The sequence below is a fragment of the Natrix helvetica genome (genome assembly GCF_964273705.1).
Source record: "Natrix helvetica genome assembly, chromosome: 5".
Taxonomy (NCBI): domain Eukaryota; kingdom Metazoa; phylum Chordata; class Lepidosauria; order Squamata; family Natricidae; genus Natrix; species Natrix helvetica.
The window spans coordinates 45949136-45961139 of NC_138551.1; the positions used below are offsets into that span (position 1 = coordinate 45949136).

Genomic DNA, 12004 nt, shown 5'->3' on the forward strand with positions numbered 1-12004 from the left:
ACAATGTCAACCCATCCTGGATACTCCTCCCCCACTATGAGAAGAGGCGTATCAGTTAAGTACCAACGCCCTTTCTCAGATACTTAAAAAATCTAGAAAAATAAAAGGCATAAAACAGTATTGGTCAAATTCAATGAATGTTTTATTAATTGCTCATCTGTAGTTCAATTTATCTCTGTTGCAGTTGGTTTGACACCTTCCTTAGTTGTCCAGTACGTATAATTTCTCTGGTAGAGAAATTCTATGAAATTATTATTACGCAGTATACCCTTACCTAAATAGTTAAATGAAATAAAGAAAGCATCCTGAGGATTAGACTATTTTCACTTCAGTATAAAATAATTGGAAATAGGAAGTATTGTTTCATTGTTCCAGTGATTGCAGAGTAGGTAATGGTGATTCTCCAACTCACAGTGCTTTATGCAAATAAGACTTTGATGTACATAAAAAACTATGATTAGAATGACAGTTGAAATATTTATTTCATTAAGTATATCCTGTTATGCTTGTTTTTTCTTAGCATTCAGAGGTGTTTGAACATGTGGCAAGTACCTAAATTACAGTATAGGGGAAAATATTGTCAAAGGTATCCTTTAGCAACTGAGAAATATAGCTTAACACTCTGATGTATCTTTCTGGCCAATATATTTATTAAACTCTGCTGCATAGAATTGGCAGAAATTGCTGATTTGCTTCTTTCTTTTTTTCTTTTAAAGAGGTACAGTCCCCCCCCCATCCCCCCGAGCAATGATTGCTTATTCTTGGGTTTGGAAAAATACACACTTATATCTATGGGAACAAAAAAGAAAATGTTGTATTTGTTCATCTTACACAGTTTTACTTCATTTATAGTTTCAGGGTTTATCTCTTGGAAGTCAATCAACCACACAAGATCATAAACTTAATGGCACAAAGTTCAGCATATTTGGTTTCGACTCTTATCCTTGTCCAAATTATCTTCCTGTCATTTTCTTGGATGATTTTTTTTCTGGTTATATAGCTTAAAAAATAAGTTATATATTTGAAACAAGCAGTTCTATAAATTAAACTAATAAATAAATAATGAATGATATCAGATCTCGCATGTCAGTTGTTGATGCAGTGCTATGTTCTAATGTGAATTTTTATGCAATAGTTTGATGTGAGTTCTGATTGCTTATTTTAAGAAAATGGAATTGTTAAAATTGAAAACAATAGAAGTGAAATGTTTATTTTATTCTATTATGCTAAGGAACATGACCTTGAGAAAGAATACAACAACCAAATGTTACATTTATTGAATGGAAGTAGGAGTCATAGTATGAATCTGAGTTTGTATAGTACAGGAGAACAGAATGATCCATTTCAATTATTATGAACACACACACACACACACACACACACACACACACGATTTCTGTCTATGTATTTTGCCTTCATGCCCCTTTCTTCCTCCCTATTTGGCATGTAACAGTTGGAAGTTTCCTAGTTACTGATAAATGGATATTGATACTCAATAGATGTAGGCAATCACTACTTGCATTCTACCTGTTTTGGATTACACCTTTCATAAGGTTCATTCAGCATGGGCAGATGTTAGGGATTATTGAAATCCAGAATATTTGGAAAGCACCAGATTGCTCCTCCATTTTATTAAAATCAGGACAATTTAGGATTTGAAATCAGTTTTAAACTCAACCTACCTGAGAGCATGGGTTTAGTTTTTCCACTCCAGAAAGTTAATTTTCTAATTTAGATGTAATGAAAAACCATTGTTATTTAATCAAGAATTTTTTATTTATGATGACAAAAAAAAATAAGAGAAAAAACAGCACAAAGATTAAGCATCCTAGGTTATATGACTGATAAGATGAAAAATAGTAGTATGACAGTGTTGCCTATTCTGTTTCTCTTCTATAGAACTGTTAACATTCCGTTCTTCCTCCCATATGATCTGTCCTCTTTCTCAAACCTGTTAGTACTTCTTAAACACTGAGCATTTGCAGCATGCATTGGGCTCTATAGGTGTTTTCTTGCTTTAAGCATTGGAAACATATGAATGTATACTTTGACCGTGGGAGTGTTGTGCATAGACAATGTAATACAGATTATTATATGTACTATTGATAATAATTTCTAAAAACCAAAAATGAAGAAAATTAAGGATCTTTCTAAATCTAGTCAGTATAGCTATATATCTTTTAAATTAGCAAGAGTACAGTATACGATGCTAAATATGTTACCAGTGTAGATACAAATAATATACAATATATGCATTATAATAGCATTATCTTAGATAATTTTAAATTATGTAATAATAAAAAATAATTCTATAAATCATTGTTAACAGTCATTTATATATTAATAGAAGGAATTGAGTATATTTATTATGGCAAACCTTTATGGAGTAGAGCAGGGATGAGGAATGATAGATTCCTGAATGATTTGCAGGCTATCTGTAGATGTTTCTTAGCAACAGTAAAACAGTTATCATTCTAAAGTTCGCTTATAAGAATCCTTAATATTTTAGCCTAATTTAGATTTATGATGGTATATACAGGTTATCCCCAATGTTTGGCTGTTGAGTTTGATACATATAGTTATTGAGTTAGACAGAAATGGAGCCTGCATCATCCAAAAAGTTACTGTTTTCTAGTTTAGATGTAATGAAAAACTGTAGTTACATAATCACAAATATTTTATTTATGGGATATCAAAAACAGGAGGAAAGAGATGGTACAAGGATTAAATGTCCTAGATTATGTGATTGATAGTGGTCATTAATGATTGGTCATTAAGTAAGCCAGTGGTTTGCTATGAATGTGGATTTGCTGAAAACTGGAAGCAACTGCTGGTTTTCAGCAAAACTCATACAATGCAATTGTGTAACCGTGAGACTCTGCAAATGGTCATAAATGTGGCCATGTTGCTGAGTGCCCAAAGTGTAACCATGTAACACTCTTCCAACCAAGTGTCAGAAGTACTTTGGGTCTTGCGTAATAGCAAATGATCAAGTGACAGGCCGTAAGTTGAGGATTACTTGTATAATTCACTGTTGTGCTATCTCCTTATTGTTTTGCGCTTTGTTCCCAGTTATAGACTTTTAGAGTTCTGATAAATGTTATAATTTTGAAGTCTATCCGTAGCTAGTATACAGTTCATCTCATTGGGGTAAAACAAGTTCCTACAGCAGTTAAAGTATCTACTAAGGATGTACACAAACTATTCCTATTCTTGTTATATGCGCTTAACTGATGCCCTTACTCTGTGTTGCTTCTATTGAACCAAGCAGAAAACAAAAGACAAAGCAAAACAAAGCAAAACAAAGCAAAAGAATACATGAGCATATTTGTGAAGTAGAACAGAAAAGGAGCTCAACAAGATTAGGATGTTTCCTCCTTCAGTGGTGAAGGTGCTCATGGGTCCTCGTGTCATTGATGTAGTCAGAAAAAAGTTCAAACCAAGTTAAGGCAAAAAAAAAAAAAAGAGAAAAAAAAAGGCTTTTTATGAAAAAAAAAAGAGTGCATTCATTTAAAAAATATTATATATGTTTCCACCACTCAACTAGTTCTAGCAATTGGTGGGAGAGATGGATTCAATGTTTTCTGTAATTGTCCTTTGGGAAATAGCAGTTCAGTTTCAAAGCTTTTAATCTTGTAACACAGTGATGTGAGTAAACTGATATGCATGAAATTAACCTCTGGTGTAAAGCCTATTGATAAGCAAATATCATATTTATTTATTTGTTTGTTTGCTTATTATAAGATTTCAAAGAGAGAGGTAGCATCTCTATGCTAAATTTTTAACTATCATTAAAGTATTTTTTAATTTCAATACAGTATTGTTTTACTGAGATTCCATTATTTAGCTAGCTTAGAATCTTGAAAATAGAGAAAGGAAAAATAAATATAATAAATACTATAATAGTCATTTTTTTCTATCTTTAGATAGAAAAGTTTGGTAATTATATAATTAAATAATCCATAGAATTCAAAAATCTAAGACTCAATTATTTAGAGGGAACAGTTCTCAGCCTTTTCATAAAATAATGGTAGTCTTCGAATTATAATAATTCTTTCAGCAACCATTCAAAGATACGAAGGCACTGAATGAAGGGTCTTTTGATCAGTCCTTAACAATCTGGCTGTTGTAGCCGCCCTCTAATCATGTGACAAAATTTGGGAGCTTGCCAACCATCTTGACTGATTGTAATATTCTGCAGTCATGTGATTCCTGTTGACCTTTTCTTCTGGCTGTGATAGATTACAGTAACACAGCAGTTTCCAGCAAGGAGGGAGCGCATTCCAAGGAGGAGGAGACATGAGACTGCATAGTCTAGAGCTAGATCATTGGAGGAGGAAGAAATTTATGATAAGTCAGAATCTCCCAGGGTATATCTATTAGGTTAGGCTAGCATAACATTAGTCTGGCAAGATTCTGTCCATACAGTATTTCCAGATAAAGAACTTAATTTTCTAACAATCTAACAATTAAAGATCTAACTTTAAATTGGTTAGATTGTTTTACACCTTTTGGGAGCCAGGCCTGACACTGGTTTCCCATTGACTGCTTGTGTGAAACTGGCATGGAAGGTTGTAAGTCAGGCTCTTGGGTATGTCTCTCCCATCTCCTATCAGCCTTCACAGATAAACTGACAGGAAACAGCACTAAATGAACTAATTCAACTTTATTGTGAGTCTACAACAGAATCTTGAAAGTCTGAAGGCATAAACTTTTAACTGTTTGATCCATTTGGGTGGGTCCTTCCTAAATTTCTTTCTCTAGTTGTTAAGCCACTGGGTACTGTTGCTACTCTTGTTTGATTTCCTAATCACCATCTCCTCTTCACATATTCCATTATACCTCAATGGAACTTCCTTTACTTGTGCACACTGTGCCTTCACTCCCATGCTGTGTACATGCTGTGCCTTCACCCCTTCACTGATAACACACTCATAGCATCCTCGTTGCCCACCTCACACAGATACATGCTCCCACCAGCACCCTTCTTCTTTGGATCTCCCTGCATTCACACATTCATGTAACCTATGCATGCATAAACCAGTGTCCTCCTTCCCTGGGCTTTCCTACATTTGCATACACTCCATGCCCTCTTTCTCTCTGCACTCACACTCATGCACTCATTAATGCCATCCTTTCCAGGCCTCCTTATTCTTGCACACATTTCTTCCCAGGCCTCCCTGTAGGCTCACACTGCACATCCCATTCCTTCCCCAAGCCATGTGCCCCCATCTAATGATCCCAAAAAGCTTCTGGTCTTCTCCAGGTCTCATGAAAATGGGAGTGCTGTTTGGAGAGTAGCAGGAGCCCCATTTTCATGGTCCTTCAAAAGACTTCATTCTCCAAATTGTGCGCACCATTCTTTCTCCAGATAGTATGCTCCTTATTGTGAGATCTGGAGAAAACCAAAGCCTTTCCAAAGGATTGTAAGAATGGGATGAAGATAAGAGAATAGATATCTGTAGAGAGCTTGCAGAATAAGATGCATGGAATACTGTTCTTAATGCATGTAAAAAAATCAGGTAGGTTCACAAGCTCCATAATAACTTGAACAACCCATGATAAAACTAAAAAAAAAAGAAAACTCTGCTCATTATTTCTGCAGCATAGTGTGTAGGCAAGAAATTGAGAAAGACAAAATAAATAAATAAAGGGAATTATTTCAGTAAAAAACCTTATAAAACAGAGCTGGTCTATGCTCAAGGATTTTTTCTTTATTCATGAAAACTGATGCTCAGGAATGTATTTTACAGACTTCCATTAGAGTTTGTATATGTGGGAGTTCAGCCCACAAATGAGTTGAAGCTGATATTGCCTCATTTGTGTTGCTAACATAGCTTTCCACAGTTGGTTGCTTCATGTTCAAAATTGCCCCCATAGGGATTAAACATTACGTTTAAAATAAACACGTCCAGCTCTTTTATCTTATATAATGCGTTCATTTAATGAATGCATTTTCCTTTACTGTATCCTCCTTTCGTATAAGCGAAATTTATCCTGAAAGCTAAAGCAATAAATATTTTTTAAAAAAATGTTAGGAAATTTGCATTATTGCATTAAAAATGTTTTTTTTTAAACAAAAGTTTTATTGGTTTTTTTTCAAGTATTTTGGGGAAAAGGGTACATAAATGTGGGGAAAAATTTTTTGACAGCTACATCATACGGAAGGTGGTACTTCCCCGGAATCTTACACCTCTTTCATGTTTTATATATATCAAAATATCATTGTTACATTTATATTAGCAGTTATTTTACTCAATTCTTTAGCATCTTCAACCATATTTTATATCACTTCTACATTTCATTATATTAGCAATTGCAATATGTTTTTAATTCATTTCTGTGACCTAAGTTTCATTACTGTCTCCTCTCCCCTGTCTGTTGGCTGAGCCAAGGCTCCTCCCCCCTTCATGTCTTGTGCGCCGTCTCTTGTTTCACCTAGGAGGTCCTTATGTTTTTCCATGAAGGCTTCTGCCTCCACCACTGTGTTAATTCTCACTCTGGCCCCCTCCCAAAAAAATCAACAGGCCTTCTGGAATTAACCACCGGAACCAGATATTTTTTTCATATAACTTTTTAGTTATAAAGAAGAATTTCTTCCTCTTATCTCTTATTCTTTTTGGTATCTGTTTCAAAATGGTTATTTCTTTGTCCTTATATCTTAAAGGTTCCCCCCTTTGAACTCCTAGAATCTCATCTCTTGTGGTTTTTCTGAAGAATTTAACATGAACCTCCCTTGGGACATTGTGTATTCTGGCATATGCTGAATTAATTCTATATATCAGGTCAATATCCCACCCTAGCTGTTGCCTATCTCTTTTAATATAATCTGCTAACATTGTTATCATAGTCTCTCTTAAGTCTTCACCCTCTGTTTCAGGTATATTTTGAAACCTAAGAAAAAAAGACATCCTTTCAAATTCCATTTTTACCATGTAGCTCTCAAACCCAATATTTTTTTTTTGTAAAGCCTTCATCTCTTCTCCCACCCCCACAGCATTCTCCTCCAAAGCATTTATTTTTTGACTATTTTGTACAGTCTGTTGTTGATTCTGTCTTAGTTCTTCCTTTAAGTCCCCCAGCTGCTTTTTTATTTCGTCCTGTCCCTTTAAGAGTGTCTGAAACATTTGGTGGAACGTGGCTTGAGACGGCTGTTCCCCCTCAGAAGCTTTTGGTTGCAAAAAGGAAGTTAATTGCGTTTGCGGGGGAACCAGGCTTGAAACAGCAGAAGATGGAGCCGAAGCTGGTTTGGGTGGAGGCTTTTTTGGGGGCATTTCATAGTTCAGGAAAAGTTATAGTTCAAAGCAAAAAAAAAATGGCGTCTGTAGGGGTGCGCCGCTGGGCGGGACCAGGAAACAGGCAAAGTCCAGTGTGGGATATCGATCTTCAATACAGCTCCCCTCTGGTTATATTCAATTTTTCCCAATCCAAGGGGTTATATAAAGAGATTCCTCTAGGGTTCACCCAGGTTTTATAATTCCAGCCCAAAAAGTTTTTCAGAGACGGCAGTTCATTTGTAACAACAACATAAACGTGGGATGAAACGCCATTTTGGCTCAGCCTTCCCCAGGGATCGGAGAAGAGTCATTTAGAAAGTTTCCATTTGTAGCTTTTAAGGTCAACTCACTTTCTTTCTTCCGCAATTGTTAAAGAAGGTCATAGCCCATTGCTTGAAAGAAGTGAATATCAAAGGGGTTTTTTTTCCCAATTCTCTCTCTGTATCCTCCTTTCGTATAAGCGAAATTTATCCTGAAAGTTAAAGCAATAAATATTTTTTAAAAAAATAATGTTAGGAAATTTGCATTATTGCATTAAAAATGTTTTTGATGTATGTGAAATTCTTAGAGCTGGACATGCTTATTTTTAACATAGGTTTTTAATAACATGGAGATAAGGTAATTAGTTCTTCACTTTTGAGTATAACACAACATGCTGAAAGTGCAGTGATTTATCATAGATGCTTTCCTTTTATTTGGTATATTTAGAATTATTGTAAAGTTATGTAATGTTACTAGTTGGCAAAATGTTTTTACCTGGTTGCTTCCATGATATTTATTTTTAATTGTGTCAGGGATTTGATTAGGAAAAATGTGGTTTGCTTATGGCTTTTTGGTATATGTGAAACCACCCATTATGACTTAATATTATGCACAAAATCTTGACTGTGTGTAAAGATTCCCCTGCAATTGGAACATGCCTTCTTTCTGTAGTTTTATTTTTAAAATAATTCAGCAATTTTCTGGTATTTTCAGGGTCATTTGTGATGCTAAATAAACCATATTTGCATTTGCTTCTAATAGACATTTTAAACAGACCATAATTAAGCTTTTTGCAGGATACCTTCACAAGGCTATCTCTGACTTTTTTATTCTGTTTATAGTTAACTTTTATATTCAATTATTTTAACATATTTCTTTTAATTGTTCTAGGTTTGTACTAATAGTTAAAGTTCTTTTCAAAATAAATTGCATCTCTTTCCATATTTCCTTTTGTTTCTTGCCAATTCTTTGATATTTTTTTGCTACCTATGTTTTAAAAATATATTGCCCATTTCTTCCAAAATAGCTCTTCACTCTGATCTGGTACTGCTAATTTAAACTGGACACAAGCTCATTAATTGTCTATTGTAATTCCACTTTTTCAACATTGGTTTTGGATATAATGTTCACATTTTTTATCTATCTAATGGAATCCAGCTAGGGTTCTGTGTAAACACCATCCATTAGCATTTTTATAATCTGCTTTTGTTTATATATCTTTATTTGAATTATTTTATTATTTTACTTAAACGGTTGTATTTCTACATGTAGGTTGCTATATTTGCTTCAGCAAGAAAACTCCAGCACTGAGCTAAAAACGGAATGTGCAGTGGTTCTAGGAAGCCTTGCAATGGGTACAGAAAATAATGTTAAATCTCTATTGGACTGCCATATCATACCAGTCTTATTGCAAGGTACCCGATTTTTCATTATTCCATTTTTTAAAAGTTTTTTGAGGACACAGTTTGTGAGAACTAAAAAAGAATCTAAACTTGTATTTACAGGGTTACTGTCACCAGATCTTAAATTCATTGAAGCTTGCCTCAGGTGTCTTCGTACTATTTTCACCAGCCCTGTCACTCCTGAAGAATTATTGTATTCAGTAAGTTACAGGCTATAACTGATCTTTTGTGTCTGCATAAAGTTTATTTTATTTTATTTGAGTTGCGACTAATGGTTTTAATAGTGAAATAGAATAATCTACATGTTATAAAAGTAACATTAGAATTATTTTACATTTTATTACTTCACAGGAGACCGTCATTGTCCTTACAGTATAAAGTGATCATTTTCATTAGCTTGATTAGCTGGGCCAGTATAGGAAAGTACCCCATGTTAGGCTTTCAAGACGGTCTTGCAATCTTATGCTATGAAATATTCCCAGTGCCTTAAATGTTTAGCAGTTTATATTGCTTATTTTATACTCCCAAGTATATACTATTGTTCTTGTATTTCTTAAGAAATTCCATTTACCAATACCTTCCCACTCTCAGCTGTTGTCAATGTTCCAAGCAGCCTATCGCTACTGGCTGCTCATCTGCTGATCTCCCCTGGACCTTCCATTTTTCTTTCCTCTGCCCCAGTGCATTTGACTATTCTCCTTTCTCCCCTCCTCCAATTTTCTTGGACCAAAGGATCCCTGTTTCCTTTCATGTATGGACCTGAAACTCTGTTTCCTATGTGAGGGGTTCATGCATGGAACGGTTTGCTCATCTTTTAATTATTATAGTCATTGGTGGGTTGTGCTTGGCTTTCTGAGTTACTGAGTATGTAACTTGAATAGATTCTGAAAAGAATCTAGTTTTGATATTTTGTATTAAGGTTAAATTCTTTTATTGTTTTTTGAAAAGCCACCATGATAGATAAGCAATGAAAATTGAGATTAAGCTCCTTAGAGCAGAAATGTTCATTCATAATGCATTATGCATATTGATGAGGTAACATTTTATAATAGAAATTGTCCAGACAAGTATTAATAATAATATCAAATACATATTTATTTTTATTTTAAGAAATAATAGAGTCCCCTCCTTTTTTTTTTGTTCACATCTAAATTTTAACTGGTTTAGCAATTTCTATTTCCGTATATTTCTAAACAATGCAGAAGGTATATGAAAACCATTCTAAAAGAAGTTGAAAATATCAGTATTCAAGATATCCTGTAATGCTAGCTAGATCATGTTTTTAAATTGTCAGAACTCTACAATCTTTGTAGATAAATCTTGGTTTATATTGTGTGTAAATTAATAGTCAACTTTGAAGTTCTGAAACTGCTTCCGTCTGAACGCAATATAGAATAAAATGTTGTGCTAAGTCCACAAAGTAGTTTTATCTGTGATTTTTTTATTTATTTAAATGTTTTGTTTAATTTTTCTGACTTTCTAGGATGCTACAGTTATTCCCCACCTCATGGCGCTGCTTAGTAGGTCTCGATATACTCAAGAATATATATGTCAGATCTTCTCACATTGCTGCAAGGTAAGAAATATGAATGTTATTTCCATATGCATGTGTTTATTTGTTCCTGAAATATTGTTTTCCCAAGTATTTTAAACAAATTTATCTTTGAGTCATTGTGTTATTATCAAACATGTAATCTCTGGTTGGCATGCATATGATGTTCTTGAGGCTGTCCTCAATTTCTTAATTCTCGAAACATAATGTACTTGTTCCCCATTCTGCAAATTTGGCACTAAGTTCATAAATATAAGCAACAACTTTCTTTAAAAAAATATAAATTTTTAATAGAATAATATAATTCCCATACAACAGAGTAAATTGCTATATCTACCCTGATCCTTCCTCTTCCCCCCTAGAAGATTGGTGAAAGCTTTGATATGGTGTTCTATAGATGTGGTCCATGGATGAATTTGTCAAGACTTATAAAAATGATGCTTTACATAATTCATTAACTGGTTCAGAAATTCAGTTGCTTGAATTGAAATTTTTTCAAATCTGCAGTTCTATATACATTCTAGAAGAAATATTAATAGAACCACAGTTTTCAAGAAAGGCAGACAAGAACAGAATGTTCAGATAATAGTCTCATAGCTGAAATCTTAAATGGTATAATTGAAAAGAATGCTCTATATACAATATAGTGAGGGAATGTATACATAGATAGATAGAGATGGGGGGTGGGGGTGGTATCAGGTTCTTACACATTTTTTGGCATTTGGTCTTTGTACACTACCACATTGAATTTCAAATGAAACAATATGTGAATGAAGTGAAGTATTTCAACTTTAATTCAAAGGGTATGGCAAAAGTATAGCATTAACCATTGAGGTTTTGTCTTCAATAAGTGAATAGCATGCTGTATTAGGTTGAGATAGGGCAGTGATGGCGAATCTTTTTTTGGCGCCTGTGCCAAAAGCTGGGGGAGCGCAGGGGAGTCGTGCGTGGGCGTGCCACACCCATAATGCTATGTGCATGACACCCCCCCTGCTTTTGGCATGGTTTTTTTTTTTTGCTCTCCCCAGGCTCCAGAGGCTTTTTAGGAGCCAGGGGAGGGCGAAAACAGCCTCCCCCTCCCACCCTGGATGCCCTCTGGAGGCCTTAGGAGCTTCCCTGAAGCCTCTGGAGGGCAAAAAATGGACCTACGGGGAACCCGGAAGTTCAGGAATGGTGACTTCCGGTTTGTCTGTAGGACCGATTTTTGATTTCCGAAGCCTTCAGGATTATATACAGATATGAATTGATATTTTAATAATGAAGGTAATTGCTCAATGCACATTAGGATTCAGTACAATATGTAATCTAAAGTATGAAGAATGGAAAAAAGGCTCATTGGAGGAAGGGAAAGAAATAGACTACAATTTTTCAAAGTTTCAGCTTTGAAAAAGAAAGACAATATCATAGGTAAAGGTAAAGGTTTCCCTTGCACATATGTGCTAGTCATTCCTGATTCTAGGGGGCGATGCTCCCTTCAAACCCAAAGAGCCAGCGCTGTCCAAAGACTTCTC

At 34.7% G+C, this 12004-nt stretch overlaps 1 protein-coding gene across 3 annotated transcripts in view; it reads left to right on the top strand.

Annotated features, from left to right (window-relative positions):
• ARMC8 (armadillo repeat containing 8) overlaps positions 1-12004 on the top strand; it is a 58840-nt gene that overhangs the window by 23849 nt on the left and 22987 nt on the right. For all 3 annotated transcript variants that reach the window (XM_081953857.1, XM_081953856.1, XM_081953858.1), the window contains 3 exons: positions 8811-8953; positions 9044-9141; positions 10425-10517. In XM_081953857.1, coding sequence (XP_081809983.1) covers positions 8811-8953; positions 9044-9141; positions 10425-10517 — 334 coding nt within the window. The remainder of the gene's footprint in view (positions 1-8810; positions 8954-9043; positions 9142-10424; positions 10518-12004) is intronic.